This window comes from Ascaphus truei, chromosome 2 (genome assembly GCF_040206685.1).
Source record: "Ascaphus truei isolate aAscTru1 chromosome 2, aAscTru1.hap1, whole genome shotgun sequence".
Classification (NCBI taxonomy): Eukaryota; Metazoa; Chordata; class Amphibia; order Anura; family Ascaphidae; genus Ascaphus; species Ascaphus truei.
In genome coordinates, this window is record NC_134484.1 from 472,578,714 (window position 1) to 472,596,800 (window position 18,087).

The following is an 18,087-nucleotide window of genomic DNA, read 5'->3' on the forward strand; positions in this document are numbered from 1 at the left end:
CAAGGCGGGATCTCCAACACAAGCCCCTGACACCTTAAGGTTCTTTCTTGTGGCCTCATGGAAATGTTACTCTCTCTATCCATTGCAGTCCCCTCCCTCCTGGCCCACACCCAATATCATTATACACTCTGGATTACGCAAAAGCCTTGCACTATCTACTGAATGTTGGTGGAGAACTCTGAAAACCAGTACACCAACCACAGCTTACTCTAATGGCAAACATCACAAATTTACAACTTGCAAACAACGACTCAAATTTCTACTCATACTGTTACTCTCTATATCAGGTGATTTTGAAGTTAACCCAGGCCCTCCCTTTTCAACTCTGTCCCATACAACAGAGAGTACCCCCTTCAAATTCCAAAAAGGTCTATCTGTCGCCCATATAAATAACCAGAGCCTGTTGGTCCAAACTGGATGAACTAAGAGCATGGTGCCTTATGCATAAAACCCTTGATGCAAATATCGCCATTCAGGGATACTCCATTTCTAGGAAAGATCGGTCAAGGAGAGGAGGGGTGTTATTTTATATTGCAGACAACTTACAATTTACGCTGTTAAATTACTCCCCAAGCCCAAACTCTTTTGAAATCCTAGTTAACAAAATCTGCCTCCCCTATTCTAATCCCATCTTGGTTGCTGACATCTACCACCCCCCTAAAGCTCCTCTCAGTCCCTGACTGATATCACCCAGTTTCCTTGCTTCATTTCCTCTCTGAATGGGAAAAGTGAGCTGCCAGTTCTTGGGGATTTCAACTACAATTAGCTCAACCCTAAAAACAAAATCCAGATACAACTCAAGTCACTTAACCTAACGCAACTCATTTCCCAAACCACACGGACAAACCTGAAATCTCACAACTATTCCTTGCTACACTGGATTCTCACCTCAAATCCCAGCAGAATCCAATCCTCTGGCATCCTTCCTGACATTTTCAGTGACCATGCAAAGGTGTACTGTGTAAGGAAAATTTAAACCACTTCAATCAAGCCCTAAAGCTCTCCTCACTACAACATTTAGAAACTTTAACCCACAACAGTTTCTGGCAGACCTTACCAACTGCCCTTGGTACAGAATCGACTTAATTCCCGACCCCGATTCTGCGCTCGACTTTATCCAATCCGAGTTCTTAAAACTCTGTGATACCCATGCTCCACTATGCAGAATGTGATATAATCATTGTATACAATAATGATTACTTTGTGAGGTGTGCTACTAAATTATTAGCGAAATGCAACCCAAACCACAAACATGAACCTCATTCTGGGATTACCCCTATAGCACCACCCTCTCCCAACACTGCTCACAATTTTCAATTTGTCCCAGTATCCGAAGAGGAGATTACACAAGCATTCCTCAAACTAAAACTAAGCGGCCAATGTGAACCTGACACTGCAATCTAAGTTCCTAAGACTTGGTGCCCCAGCCATTGCCAATCCAATTGCTTCCATAGTCAACTCTATTCTGTCTGCAGGCCATATTCCTAAGACCTGGAAAACTGCCAGAGTTGTCCCAATCTTCAAAAGTGGGGACAAAAACACTGTCTCAAACTACAGGCCAATCGCTCTTCTCCCAATACTATCCAAAGTCATGGAAAAATGTGTTCACTCACAGTTAAGTGATTACTACAGTATACCAAGACAAATTTCTCTAGCCAACTCCAATCTGGCTTTCGCCCAAAACACTCCACGGTAACTACCCTGCTAAAAGTTTACAATGAAATCCAGTGTGGAATGGAACTGGGACAACTCACAGGTGCAATATTCCTAGATTTTGCAAAGGCTTTTGATACTGTTGATCATGTTACCCTGCTTAACAAACTCCAGTGCTCTTGAATAGGGAAGCATGCTTTAAACTGGTTTAATTCCTACCTATCAGGTAGATCCCAACATGTGTCTATCTCAGGTTCTAACTCCAACCCCTTGTGGTGTCCTGCAAGGCTCTGTTCTGGGGGCCCTACTCTTCTCAGTGTTCATCAATGATCTTCCTACAGCTTGTAAAGGAGCTTCAATACACATGTATGCAGATGACACAATCTTATATGCACACAGCCCTAGCCTCTCCGACCTTGAACACATACTTCAAAAAATGACTTTTTGAGACTTGAAAATTGAATTTCCCAAAAAAACTGTTTTTAAACACCGACAAGACTGTAACAATGGTATTTGGGACCAAGGCTAAATTTTTTAAGCTTCCAATGACTGAGCTCCAGATCAGAACCAAAGCTAACACCACCCTAACTCCCTTTACTAGTTTTAAATACTTGGGCATATGGTTTGACTCCCATATAACATTTGGGATGCACATTGATACCCTGACATCCAAAATCTATGCCAAACTAGGTGTACTTTACAGGAACAAATCCTCCCTAAGTCTGCTGGTCAGAGAGTATCGCACAGCGGATGCTAATGCCAATTATCGACTATGTGGAGTATATTGCTCGGCACTCCAAACCCACTTTAGCAAACTTGATCTATATATATATATATAAGTCTCAAATAATGTTTGTGTGTGTGTATGTCTGCAGGACAGCTCATTGGCCTGCGGGCCAGGCAGGGAGAAGAGACACACGCACACTCTCCTCACACCGTGACCACGTGCACCTCTAACTGACCACACACACACACACGGGAAGGACAACACCACTTCCGCCGACAGCCGCCTCTGCCCCACCACCCTCTCGTAGCAGCGCCTCACCTCCTTCCCACCCGCCGCCGTCACAGCTCTGCGGGGGAAGGGGGGGGCAACCACCGCCGTCGCCAGCCGCCTCTGCCACACCACCGACCACCCCCTCTAAGCAGCGCCTCACCTCCTCCCCACCCGCTGCCGACACAGATCCTCGGGGGGGGGGTCGTCACCGCCGCCGTCGCCTCTGCTCCACCACTCCCCACCCTCTCAGCAGCGCCTCACCTTTCCACCCGCCGCCGACACTAGCGCGACACCGCCAGTCAGCGGGGGGGAGAGCGAGTCAGGAGAGAGTGGGTGGGGGAGAGAGCGAGTCAGCGGAGAGGGAGTCAGGAGAGGGGGGGAAAGGGAGTAAGGAGAGGGGGGGAGAGGGAGTCAGGAGAGAGTGGGGAGAAGGAGTCAGGAGAGGGAGGGGGGAGAGAGAGTCAGGAGGGAGAGGGAGTTAGGAGAGGGGGGAGGGAGTCGGGAGAGGGAGTCAGGAGAGAGGGGGGAGAGGGAGTCAGGAGAGAGGGGGGAGAGGGAGTCAGGAGAGAGGGGGGGAGAGGGAGTCAGGAGAGGGGGGGAGAGGGAGTCAGGAGAGGGGGGGAGAGGGAGTCAGGAGAGGGGGGAGAGAGAGTCAGGAGAGAGGGGGGAGAGGGAGTCAGGAGAGAGGGGGGGAGAGGGAGTCAGGAGAGAGGGGGGGAGAGGGAGTCAGGAGAGGGAGGGGGGGAGAGGGAGTCAGTGGGGGGAGTCAGGGGGGAGGGAGTCAGGAGAGAGGGAGAAGCCCACACATAAATACATACTGACTGACACACACTCACTGACTGACACACACACACTCACTGAATGACTGACACTCACTCACTGACATACACTCACTGACTGACACACACTCACTGACTGACACACACTGACTGACACACTCACACACTGACACACTCACTCACGGACACACACTGACACACACACTCACTGACACACACACTCACTCACTGACACACTCACTCACTGACACACACACACACTGACTGACTGACACACACACTTCCCCCCTCAGTCAGCTCAGCTGCCAAACACATGGAGGCCACGGAGATGTAAACAGTGTGTGGGGGGGGGGCGGATTTGTGAACGGGAGGGAGGGGGTGGGAAACAAAGCATTGAAGGGGGGAGGGGGTGAAATAGAGCATTGAATGGGGGGGGGGGAATCGGACCTGTGAACACTGGGAGGAGGGGGGCGCAGCTGTGATGAGGGGGGGAAGAGAGTGGAAGGGAGTTGAGAGGGAGGGAGGGGGAGCGAGAACATTACATCCCGGGCAACGCCGGGTATATCAGCTAGTACCCTCTACAATTCAATATGCTGTTTTGTTCTCCAATGCAACTACAACACACATCACTGCGAAATGCTCAAAGAACTAGATTGGTCATTACTTGAGTCTAGGCACAAAGTTCACCTTTCCTGTCTTGCCTTCAAATACTTTCTGGGCAAGCTACCCGTCTAACTGAACAAGCTCCTCACCACATGCAGCACTTTTCTGAGATCTGTCTTCAAAAGAATGTTCATAATCCCAAAGTTCAGCAAAGTATCCGGCTGCTCCTACTTGTCTTACTGTGCAACCCCAAAACTGAAACAATCTATCGGAGACCCTCACAGCCACCACAAGTCTAAGTTCTTTAAAAACTAAACTAAAGCTATCTCACATTTGAATCTGGTCTGTAACTGTTACATACGCCTATAATATATACAGTATTATCTCTTACTGTGCATGCAATGTTTTGTATATAATGTATACCCTGTTCACTTATGTAACTGTATTTGTCATCATAACTCTATGCCCAGGACATACTTGAAAACGAGAGGTAACGCTCAATGTATTACTTCCTGGTATTTGACTCTGCCTATTTGACTCTTACATCTTGTAAGTAGTTAATTCATTAGAGCCAAGTCATTTGAAGGCTTTTTTCCACGTTGCCTTTTTTTGCTGCACTTAAATTTATTTTTGTTTCCTCCCCATGCTCCCCGTGGATTTTGTGTGTTTTGCTGTTACTTCCTGGTAAAACATTTTATAAATAAATAATAAATGAAAATTTCCCTTGGAGTAAATCACATTCTTGGTGACGGAACTGCAGTCACAGAAGTGACGTCACTGCTGGCAGAAGAGGTCATCAGTGTTGCCAGCTCGGCGCTCATGCAAAGGCCTCCCGCGCACGGTACGAATGCACTGGAGACGTTGCCGCCGGCTCGGCGCATCTGCGCAGTAGGCGCCGGCTCAGTGTGCCGGCGTCCACAGACACTGCACTGGCACAGACGCAGCACACACAGAGATACACGCCCACACACACACGGGGATTTCAGTTACTATACATATAGAAGTGCAAATACTGTAGGTAAAACTGAGGCCGGGGGTGTATGTGCCGCGAACACACATTCTAAGTCAAACTTCTTTGCGTTTTTGTCACTGAAATTGTGTTTTGAGTTTTAATTATAAACATCACCATCACAAATACAGTACAATATATGTGACAAAACACAGTCGTTTCACTTAAAATGCGCTTGCTCAGCACACACACACTTTTTTTTGCTCAGCACACACACACACACACACACACACACACACACACACACACACACACACACACACACACACACACACACACTATTTTAAAGCATATTTTTTTTCTTGGCTTTCTTATATGTCCCTTGGTGATCTGGTCCTGTATTATGTACTTTGTAGACATGTACTGTAGATCAGCAAAAGCAACATCTGATTGGTACTCACTGCTGTGCTGTCTCATCCCATGAATGCGATTGTTGCACCCCACTCACACAGACTGACATCTTATTGCATACAAAAGAAGCAATATTGCGGGAAGCAGCACCTTTGTCCGATTTCCTCCTATGCAGTGTGATGTCTGTTTGCAATTTGTCACATGCTCTTTTTGCTTTGGTGAATCTGATGACAGATATAATTACACAATAAAAAACATAATAAAACACAATACAGCACAGTATATCTGTTTTAACCATTTAGTTACCAGTAGGTATTTTAATTGGGTGGGTTTATCACGACCAAGTACCCCTGATGAAGTAGCTACGGAATGCACTGAGTACCTTGTGTTACTCATGTAACTTTGTGACATTCCTCTCTATCGGGGCACCATCTCAGACTGCAAAGAACAGGCTTTTGGCCGCTCACGGGACGGTTCCTAGACATTTCTGTGGCAGATTCGGTGGTGATGTCATCAGTGTATGTCCCAGAGCAAGCCGCCCGAGGTGAATGGAGAGCGATGATAATTTTCCCTAGCAGTCTGAGTGGCGTGTTGCAGCGCCTGCAGTCGGTCGCTGGACTGCAGGTGTTGCTGCCTGAGGATTGTAGCATCAAACATTGCTCCGGGGATCGCGGATTCATCTACCTCTGACTGCCATTGTGTCCTGACCGGGTGCCAGCACGAGGGTCTCTCCATTCTGGGAGAGCTCATCTTGATGGTGTTTATATTATAATGCATCGTTTAACTTACCTTCTTGTACGTGCATATAATACCATCTTTTTCATACCGTTAATATCATTTTTAATACTATACTGAGAGTTGTGCACTGTTCTCCTTTTTTGTATTCATACTAGATTTCTGAGGCTGAGCCATCAGCTTTGATTAGCAGCAGACACTATTAAGGGAAGAATTATATGTATATTTTTTACTGTATAATTGGTGTAATTCTAATAATATCTTTTCAACATGTATTATCACTTCTGTACAGTTGCACAATTTCACAACCTGTAGCACTTTGCAAGTGCACCTTATTAACACTTAAAATGTTCATTCTTAATATTTCACCATTTTTATTTAGTGTGCAATACATTTGTCTACTATTTTTCTGCCATACAGAGCATACACTCTCAATGGAATAATTGGAGACTTACAATACTACGAGCAAGTGCCATATACAACATTTTAAGGGAGCAAGAAAGTGCAAGGACGAGTCACTGGCCCACACTAAGCAAATGTTTCATTGAAGAGATTATGTTTCAGGCGCCATTTGAAGATGGGTGGAGATGGGAATTGGTGGAGTCTGAGGGGGAGGGTGGCACAGTAAGGGAGATGGGTTTTAGATGTGAGAGTACTGTAGAGAGGAATGGGGCATATGGCAGACAGTGTTTACTAGAGCTGGAAGGGGTATAGCAGGAGATTAGAGCTGAGATGTAAGAGGGTATGGAGGGAAAAAAAACATTGGATGGCGCTCTAACACTCCCAATAAGTGCTCAGTGCAATAACCAGAAATATATATATATATAGCTCAACCCCGTTATAGCTCGATCCGCTATAACTCACACTGCATACACTCACAGCACACACTCACAGTCCCCCCCCCCACCTCTGGTGTTAGCTGCTGGGGGATCGGAGTGTGGCTGGCAGGGGGGATCGGAGCGTGGCTGGCAGGGAGGGATCGGAGCGTGTCTGGCAGGGGGGAGATCGGAGCGTGACTGGCAGAGGGGGATCGGAGCGTGGCTGGCAGAGGGGGATCGGAGCGTGGCTGGCCAGGGGGGGATCGGAGCGTGGCTGGCCAGGGGGGGTCGGAGCATGGCTGGTGGGGGGATCAGAGCGTGGCTGGCAGGGGGGGATCGGTGTGGAGCTGCTGGGGACATGAGGCAGGCTGCTAGGGAAAGTGCGAGGGTACACGTAGGGCTGCTGGGGTACGTGTTGGGCTGGCGGCCACCTCTTCCCTCCCCCCTATTGGGCGCGCGGCTCTGGTTATAGCGTGGTCGGATCAGGTGGCCCCCTAGGACCGCGCTATAATGGGTTGAGCTGTATTAGGCGACAGCTGTGCCCTGCCCTGCTATTTTCACACCACTTATAATGACTTAAACACACACACACACACACACTGGGTTTTGTTTTCAGATGCACAATTGTTAAATTTAAGTTATAAGTTAATATTAAACAGCTTGACCTAATGTGTAACCAGCTAAATTATTGAAGATATTTTTTATGTTGTATAATGTAAGCATTATCCACTTCATTCCTTTTTCTAACTCTCACAATAAGCTTTGAATGATCTGTAAATCTTTTTTATCTGTAAATCTGTAAATCTGTAAAGAACAGGCTTTTGGCCGCTCACGGGACGGTTCCTAGACATTTCTGTGGCAGATTCGGTGGTGATGTTATCAGTGTATGTCCCAGAGCAAGCCGTCCGAGGTGAATGGAGAGCGATGATAATTTTCCCTAGCAGTCTGAGTGGCGTGTTGCAGCGCCTGCAGTCGGTCGCTGGACTGCAGGTGTTGCTGCCTGAGGATTGCAGCATCAAACATTGCTCCGGGGATCGCGGATTCATCTACCTCTGACTGCCATTGTGTCCTGACCGGGTGCCAGCACGAGGGTCTCTCCATTCTGGGAGAGCTCATCTTGGTGGTGTTTATATTATAATGCATCGTTTAACTTACCTTCTTGTACGTTCATATAATACCATCTTTTTCATACCGTTAATATCATTTTTAATACTATACTGAGAGTTGTGCACTGTTCTCCTTTTTTGTATTCATACTAGATTTGTGAGGCTGAGCCACCAGCTTTGATTAGCAGCAGACTCTATTAAGGGAAGAATTCTATGTATATATTTTACTGTATAATTGGTGTAATTCTAATATCTTTTCAAAGTGTATTATCACTTCTGTACAGTTGCACAATTTCACAACCTGAATCACTTTGCAAGCGCACCTTATTAACACTTAAAATGTTCTTTCTTAATATTTCACCATTTAGTAAGGAAGACTGTGTTGACTAGAGCTTGAAGGGATATGTCAGAAGATTAGAGCTGAGATGTAAGAGGGTATGACAAAAAAACACTGGATTGCGCTCTAACACTCCTAATAAGTGCTCAGTGCAATAAACATATATATATATATATATATATATATATATATATATATATATATATATATATATATATATATACCAATGTATTCAGTATATTAGATTAAAAAATATATAAAGTGATAACTATATATATAATCAACTGAAATAAAGTGCACAATATAATAATCACATACCACCAATACGTGAAAATAATAAAATGGGCAAACAGACCTTAAAACAGACTGTTTCAAAAGTCTTGACCAATGTATTTCTCCAAACCCCAGGGGAGCGATGATGAAGGTCATGTAATGAAAAACATTACATAGTGGAATAATGCTAAACACAGTGAAAGGGAAATTATAAAAGGGAGCTCCAAAATTCCTACTCACAATTGACTAGAAGTATAGAAGCAATAATCCAACTAGTGGCAATGATGTCCCTGGGTGGCGTGTGGTAGTAGGATCAGCAATAATAAGAAAATGAGTAATGGGCAGGGTAAGTATATGGTGTGACTTTGTGGTAAGTCGCGATCTCACCGCTCCACCGCTCTACCGCCCGCGCCATCAGTCACTTCTGCATCCATCTTGTTCCTCTGGCGTCACTTCCAGTCACATGAATTCACCCGCTGGAGCCGTCGGGATGCCTCTCTGAGTCTTGCAGCAAGACACGCTCTACACGTTTCGCCGAATGCAAATGACGGCTTCCTCCTGAGAATTTTGGAGCTCCCTTGTATCATTTCACTTACAGTAATAAATAATTATATAATTTGTATCAAAATGAATTCAGTGTGAGAGATGCCAGAAAAAAATGTCAAGTCTCTAGGACCACAACCAGTCATTGGGGGGCCACTGGATGTCCAGGGCCACAATGTTATGGCCATGAGTATAGAGTGAAGAGAACATTTTGTTAATTTAGTAGCAATAAAGTATATTATGCAGAGTATTTTGGAATGGTAATTTGTTTTCAGTCATTTATTTACAGATTTGAAAACATTTGAGTTCTGTCTTTTTTGTTTCCTTCTGTTAGAGACCTGTCTGAATGAGGGGCAAAACTGGAGCTCCAATATGTCCAGAAGTGGGTTAACTCCTAGCAGCCTAGAAGTGCCAACAAAACATGATTCCTGGCACATGCTGGATACGTGCCAAGAACCAATGCCCAATGATGATGAATTTACCGGCCGTGTACAGCACATAGTACAAACTGGGTCTAAGTATGGGTCAAGCAGAAGATATGAGAGAGATGGACAGCTTTTTGTCTGTTGTGAGTGTGGCAAAGGCTTCTCATTAGATAGGGAATTTCTCACCCATGTTTGTGCCCACATTAGGGAGCAACCCTTTACCTGTACAGACTGTGGAAAAAGCTTTTCACGGAAGGGGAATCTCCTTTCACACCAGTGTATTCACACAGCAGACAAACCTTTTAATTGTACAGAGTGTGGAAAACTGTTCAGTACTAAGAGGTGCCTTCTCGATCACCAGAGGATTCATACAGGGGAGAAACCTTTCACATGTACAGAGTGTGGAAAAAACTTTTCATGGAAAAGCCACTTCCTTGCACATATGAGGATTCACACAGGGGAGAAACTTTTCACATGTGCTGAGTGTGGGAAACTGTTCACTACTAAGAGGTACCTTCTCGATCACCAGAGGATTCATACAGGGGAGAAACCTTTCACATGTACAGAGTGCGGAAAAAGCTTTTCACAGAAGAGCAACCTGCTCACACATGAGAGGATTCACACAGGAATGAAACTGTTCACATGTACAGTGTGTGGAAAAAGCTTTTCACTGATGCGGAATCTCCTTTCACACCAGAGTATTCACACAGAAGACAAACCTTTTAATTGTACAGAGTGTGGGAAACGGTTCCGTACTAAGAGGTACCTTCTTGATCACCAGAAGATTCATACAGGGGAGAAACCTTTCACATGCACAGAGTGCGGAAAAAGCTTTTCACAGAAGAGCAACCTCCTCACACATGAGAGGATTCATACAGGGGTGAAACCGTTCACATGTACAGTGTGTGGAAAAAACTTTTCACTGAAGGTGAGTCTCCTTTCACACCAGAGTATTCACACAGCCGACAAACCTTTTAATTGTACAGAGTGTGGAAAACAGTTCAGTTCTAAGAGGTACCTTCTCGATCACCAGAGGATTCATACAGGGGAGAACCCTTTCACATGCACAGAGTGCGGAAAAAGCTTTTCACAGAAGAGCAACCTCCTTACACATGAGAGGATTCACACACGGGAGAAATCGTTCACTTATACAGAGTGTGGGAAACAATTCAGTATTAAGAACAATCTGCTTTATCCCCAGAAAATTCATACAGGGAAGAAACCTTTCACATGTACAGAGTGTGGGAAAAGCTTTTCATGGAAAAGCCACTTCCTCGTACATGAGAGGATTCACACAGGGAAGAAACCGTTCACATGTACAGAGTGTGGAAAAAGCTTTTCACTTAAGAGCAACCTCCTCACACATGAGAGGATTCATACAGGGGAGAAACCGTTCACATGTACAGAGTGTGGAAAAAGCTTTTCACTGAAGGGGAGTCTCCTTTCACACCAGAGTATTCACACAACGGACAAACCTTTTAATTGTACAGAGTGTGGAAAAACGTTCAGTACTAAGAGGTACCTTCTCGATCACCAGAGGATTCATACAGGGGAGAAACCTTATGCATGCACAGAGTGCGGAAAAAGCTTTTCACAGAAGAGCAATCTCCTCACACATGAGAGGATACATACAGAGAAGAAATCGTTCGCATGTACAGATTATGGGAAACAATTCAGTATTAAGAGCAATCTGCTTTATCACCAGAAGATTCATACAGGGAAGAAACCTTTCACATGTACAGAGTGTGGAAAAAGCTTTTCATGGAAAAGCCACTTCCTCGTACATATGAGGATTCACACAGGGGAGAAACCGTTCACATGTACAGTGTGTGGCAAAAGCTTTTCACTGAAGCAGAATCTCCTTTCACACCAGAGTATTCATACAGCGGACAAACCTTTTAATTGTACAGAGTGTGGAAAACAATTCAGTACTAAGAGGTACCTTCTCGATCACCAGAGGATTCATACAGGGGTGAAACCGTTCACATGCACAGAGTGTGGGAAAAGCTTTTCACAGAAGAGCAACCTCCTCACACATGAGAGGATTCATACAGGGGTGAAACCGTTCACATGTACAGTGTGTGGAAAAAGCTTTTCATGGAAGAGCAACCTCCTCACACATGAGAGGATTCACACAGGGGAGAAACCGTTCACATGTACAGTGTGTGGAAAAGACTTTTCACTGAAGGGGAGTCTCCTTTCACACCAGAGTATTCACACAGCGGACAAACCTTTTAATTGTACAGAGTGTGGAAAACAGTTCAGTACTAAGAGGTACCTTCTCGATCACCAGAGGATTCATACAGGAGAGAAACCATTCACATGCACAGAGTGCGGAAAAAGCTTTTCACAGAAGAGCAACCTCCTCACACATGATAGGATTCACACAGGGAAGAAATTGTTCACATGTACAGAGTATGGGAAACAATTCCGTATTAAGAGCAATCTGCTATATCACCAGAAGATTCATACAGGGAAGAAACCTTTCACATGTACAGAGTGTGGAAAAAGCTTTTCATGGAAAAGCCACTTCCTCGTACATGAGAGGATTCACACAGGGGAGAAACCGTTCACATGTACAGAGTGTGGAAAAAGCTTTTCACTGAAGCGGAATCTCCTTTCACACCAGAGTATTCACACAGCGGACAAACCTTTTAATTGTACAGAGTGTGGGAAACAGTTCAGTACTAAGAGGTACCTTCTCGATCACCAGAGGATTCATACAGGGGAGAAACCTTTCACATGCACAGAGTGTGGAAAAAGCTTTTCACAGAAGAGCAACCTCCTCACACATGAGAGGATTCATACAGGGGTGAAACCGTTCACATGTACAGTGTGTGGAAAAAGCTTTTCATGGAAGAACAACCTTCTCACACATGAGAGGATTCACACAGGGGAGAAACCGTTCACATGTACAGTGTGTGGAAAAAACTTTTCACTAAAGGGGAGTCTCCTTTCACACCAGAGTATTCACACAGCGGACAAACCTTTTAATTGTACAGAGTGTGGAAAACAGTTCAGTACTAAGAGGTACCTTCTCGATCACCAGAGGATTCATACAGGGGAGAAACCATTCACATGCGCGGAGTGCGGAAAAGGCTTTTCACAGAAGAGCAACCTCCTCACACATAAGAGGATTCATACAGGGGTGAAACCGTTCACATGTACAGTGTGTGGAAAAAGCTTTTCATGGAAGAACAACCTTCTCACACATGAGAGGATACACACATTGGAGAAATCATCGTTCACATGTACAGAGTATGGGAAACAATTCAGTATTAAGAACAATCTGCTTTATCACCAGAAGATTCATACAGGGAAGAAACCTTTCACATGTACAGAGTGTGGAAAAAGCTTTTCATGGAAAAGCCACTTCCTCGTACATGAGAGGATTCACACAGGGGAGAAACCGTTCACATGTACAGAGTGTGGAAAAAGCTTTTCACTGAAGCAGAATCTCCTTTCACACCAGAGTATTCACACAGCAGACAAACCTTTTAATTGTACAGAGTGTGGGAAACCGTTCAGTACTAAGAGGTACCTTCTCGATCACCAGAGGATTCATACAGGGGAGAAACCATTCACATGCACGGAGTGCGGAAAAGGCTTTTCACAGAAGAGCAACCTCCTCACACATAAGAGGATTCATACAGGGGTGAAACCATTCACATGTACAGTGTGTGGAAAAAGCTTTTCATGGAAGAACAACCTTCTCACACATGAGAGGATTCACACAGGGGAGAAACCTTTCACATGTACAGTGTGTGGAAAAAGCTTTTTATGGAAAAGCCACTTCCTCGCACATGAGAGGATTCACACAGGGAAGAAACCATTCACATGTACAGAGTGTGGAAAAAGCTTTTCACTTAAGAGCAACCTCCTTATACATGAGCGGATTCACACAGGAAAGAAACCGTTCACATGTACAGTGTGTGGAAAAAGCTTTTCACAGAAGAGCAGCCTCCTCACACATGAGAGCATTCACACAGGGGACAAACCATTCACATTTACAGAGTATGGGAAACAATTCAGTATTAAGAACAATCTGCTTTATCACCAGAAGATTCATACAGGGAAGAAACCTTTCACATGTACAGAGTGTGGAAAAAGCTTTTCATGGAAAAGCCACTTCCTCGTACATGAGAGGATTCACACAGGGGAGAAACCGTTCACATGTACAGAGTGTGGAAAAAGCTTTTCACTGAAGCAGAATCTCCTTTCACACCAGAGTATTCACACAGCGGACAAACCTTTTAATTGTACAGAGTGTGGAAAACAGTTCAGTACTAAGAGGTACCTACTCGATCACCAGAGGATTCATACAGGGGTGAAACCGTTCACATGCACAGAGTGTGGGAAAAGCTTTTCACAGAAGAGCAACCTCCTCACACACGAGAGGATTCATACAGGGGTGAAACCGTTCACATGTACAGAGTGTGGAAAAAGCTTTTCATGGAAAAGCCACTTCCTCGTACATGAGAGGATTCACACCGGGGAGAAACCGTTCACATGTACAGAGTGTGGAAAAAGCTTTTCACTGAAGCAGAATCTCCTTTCACACCAGAGTATTCACACAGCGGACAAACCTTTTAAGTGTACAGAGTGTGGGAAACAGTTCAGTAGTAAGAGGGGCCTTCTCGATCACCAGAGGATTCATACAGGGGAGAAACTTTTCACATGTGCTGAGTGTGGGAAACCGTTAAGTACTAAGAGGTGCCTTCTCGATCACCAGAGGATTCATACAGGGGAGAAACTTTTCACATGTGCTGAGTGTGGGAAACAGCTCAGTAGTAAGAGGTGCCTTCTCGATCACCAGAGGATTCATACAGGGGAGAAACTTTTCACATGTGCTGATTGTGGGAAATCGTTCAGTACTAAGAGGTACCTTCTCGATCACCAGAGGATTCATACAGGGGAGAAACTATTCACATGTGCTGAGTGTGGGAAACCGTTCACTACTAAGGGGTACCTTCTTGATCACCAGAGGATTCATACAGGGGAGAAACCGTTCACATGCACAGAGTGTGGAAAAAGCTTTTCACAGAAGAGCAACCTGTTCACACATAAGAAGATTCACACTGGGGAGAAACCGTTCACATGTACAGAGTGTGGAAAACACTTTTCACTTAAGAGCAACCTCCTCGCACATGGGAGGATTCACATAGGGAAGAAACTGCTCACATGTACATAGTGGGAAACCATTCAGTATTAAGAACAATCTCCTTTATCTCCAGAAGATTCATACAGAGCAGAAACCTTTCACATGTAAAGAGTGTGTGAAAAGCTTTTCTCATAATTGCAACTCCCTCACACATGAGAGGATTCATACAGGTACTAAATTTATAAAGGTGATAAATTTGCTTTTTTGGGCAACATACTGGTAGCATAGTAATGTCGTGCTAATAAAAGTAGTTGGTAACTCGATAGTTACCATTATTTATTACCATGATATTTATATATGCCGACTGTAGAAAGCTGAGTCGGGTGTGTCTTTCAGAGAGAGGATGGGGTGGGTCTGCCAGAGAGAGTTGTGATTTAAGTTCTGGAATATAGAGAAAGGAGTGGGGGTAGGTCTAGCTGAGGAGTGATGGCAGATCTGGCACAGAGCGAGAATTAGGTGGGTCTGACAGCAAAGTGGGGGCTGGTCTTGCAGAGAAGAGTGGGGTCGGGTCTGGCAGAGAGAGGAGTGGGACTGAGTCTTGAAGAGAGAACATTTGGGGTGGATCTGGCAGAAAACAATGGGGTGGATCTGGCAGAGAACAAGGGGTGGATCAGGCAAACGGGTGGATTGGGATGGGTCGTACAGATAGAGCAGTGTGCTGGCTGCTCGGCCAGAGAGAGGTGGATGAAGATCTGACAGTGAGGAGTAGGTCAGGTTTGGCAGAGAGAAGGGTGGTTGACAGTCTGGCAGAGAGAAGTGGTGGTGGGTCTGACAGAGAGAGAGCAAGAAGTAGGGGCAGGTCTGACAAAGAAGTGGGGGCAGGTGTGGAAATGAGAAAATAGTAGGGGTGTGTATAGTAAAGAGAAGTGGGGGTGGGAGAGTCTAACAGAATTCTGAGGGATACAGATACATATATCAAATTGAAAAGTGACCCCACAAATCAATTCTCTAGTGAGTTACGAGAGCTACTCATAAGGTGAAAAGATATCAGGATCTTAAAGGAAAAAGAATTTACATATCTTTTAAAGGAGAAGCCGAAACTCACAATATTCTATTTCATACCTAAGATCCATAAAAATTTGACAAATCCTCCTGGAAGTACGATATTATCTGGTATAAACTCCCTAACCTCCAATCTGAGTAGATTGATGTTTACCTACACAAATACGTTAAGTCCCAGAAATCATACTTAAAAGATGCTACTGGTGTATTAATTGCGTTGGATAATTACAAATGGGAGGAAGGAATGATTCTAGCTACATGTGATTTGACATCTCTACACTTTCATAGGGCATGAACAGGGGTGTAGAGCCATGAAACATGTATTATACAAAGATGTTGAAATAAGGAAATAGAATACGGGGAGCGCAAGAGAAAAGAATATAAATAAACAATGATCAGTGACCGTTTTGCACCAATGAAATCAAATGAAAAATAACTCTCAGGGTGGTGGGAGTGTGTAATATTTTTTATTTTTTTGCTGTACTCACCCGCCCATGTGTAAGACTAACTCACAACAATTTATGCAATGTTAAAATGAATTTGTATATACAGTTTCATTGATATTACAAACTAGGTGAAAAGTTCTAATATTCATTCTATTTTTATATTGTCTATGCCAGTGATTTCCAACTTTTTTTGTTTGGAGGAACCCTTGAAGTATTTCGAAAAATCTCGGGGAACCCCTATGTGGCTGACACATATTAGGTTCGACAGGGGTCAGTCACAACATTTCACACCTCATGAGCCACCTCTATTTCCCACCATCTACCCATGTTTTTCTCTCCCATCCATCTCACTAACTCCCCCCTCCCGCCTCGCATCTATTTATCCCTTGCGTCTCACTCTTACTCCCTCTTTTCACTCACTCCCTCCTGCCCCCCTCACTTCTCTCACTCGCCCCTACCTTCCGTCAATTACCCCACGCTCTCTCAATCCACCCTACAAAATACAAAAGAAAACACCCCCAGGGGGGTCTGTGGTCCAAAGGAGGAACCCCTGAGACTGCTTCAAGGAGCCCCAGGGTTCCACTAAACCCTTGTTGGGAATCACTGGTCTATGCATAGTCTTGACGAATTGCATGTTTTTTTGTGATTGCAAATCCTTTTGTTTTTATATCCTTAAGTGGTCTGAGATGTCATAAATCATGCAATCATTCTTTGCTTTTGAGTCGGTTATAGGCTTAATAGGATGCATGAGGGTTAAGGTGATTGATTTATCTAAATCACAAATCCAACCAGAGCCTTTTTTTTTGCATAGAAATGTTCTTGGGGTTGTTCTGACAAATCTCTCCAATTATGTCATGTGAATGAGGCTATAATTCTTTAGCTTAATGATTTGTTTTTATACCTTTTTATTTGTCAGTGACAGACTATTGCAAATGAGACAGAACAGTATGCAACAAATGTATTCGGTTCTTATGTTATTGTGATTCTGTAACTATTTGCAATTTGTTTCTTGTAAAGTGTTTGTGAATGTTTTAAATGAACTGTGTGGGTGTTCAGGTGGACGTCAGAACCGGTGGCTGATTGGTTTAGCTTGCTCTGACAGGACATGACCAATTCACTTCCGGGTTCGCGTTACACTTAAATACTCTGAGCTGAGGGTTACACAAATAGGGACCTTGATAAAGTGCCTGTTTTTGCCTCTTTTTTATGGTCAATTAAATGTAATTTTGAAGTTACCCTCTCTACTTTGCCTTTGTTCGGGTGTTGCGACGCCAACTTTCGCTTATGTAGAGGGAAACTTTTTGGATCCAATAACTTAAGACCCTGGTTCCCCTAGGACTCAATGTGGATACATATTTTGGAGTGTTCCTTTCCTAATCCATTGTCAGCTAGGATTTGTGTCTTATCCGTAAGGGTAACAAGATGGACACATTATCCAGTTCTAGCAGTCCATAACCCCATGTTTTAATATGCTGCTTCCAAGTGTACTAATTTCGGACTCCGTGTATGACATTGAGTTTCCCTTTCTTTTTTTAAGCATGTACACTATACTATAGGTATATTGTATCAACTCCTGAAATACCTTTAATTGGTTTTCGGTAAAAAAAAATTCGGTTTTGCGGCACCAACATGAAATATGAACAGTGACGTTCTCCGTTGCATCACAGGATGCGGCGCGGGGGCGGAGTCTAGGTCCGGTCTTGGTAGGAGTACGGCGGCGTGCAGCGCACGCGCAAGGGGTGTCACCCAACAGCTCACAGGACACGTCACGGGCGGGACCGAGGTCCAATCCTCACAATTTTTGGGGAAAACAAAAAGGAGGGGGCAGGTTTGAGAGAGGAGGAGGTGG

At 44.5% G+C, this 18,087-nt stretch overlaps 1 protein-coding gene across 6 annotated transcripts in view; it reads left to right on the plus strand.

The window, feature by feature from the left end:
• Positions 1 to 17,473, plus strand: part of LOC142488324 (uncharacterized) — a 107,663-nt gene extending 90,190 nt beyond the window's left edge. For all 6 annotated transcript variants that reach the window (XM_075588690.1, XM_075588691.1, XM_075588692.1 and 3 more), the window contains one exon: positions 9,539 to 17,473. In XM_075588690.1, the coding sequence (XP_075444805.1) occupies positions 9,539 to 14,820 (5,282 nt within the window). In that variant the 3' untranslated portion in view covers positions 14,821 to 17,473. The remainder of the gene's footprint in view (positions 1 to 9,538) is intronic.
• Positions 17,474 to 18,087: the final 614 nt, after the last annotated feature.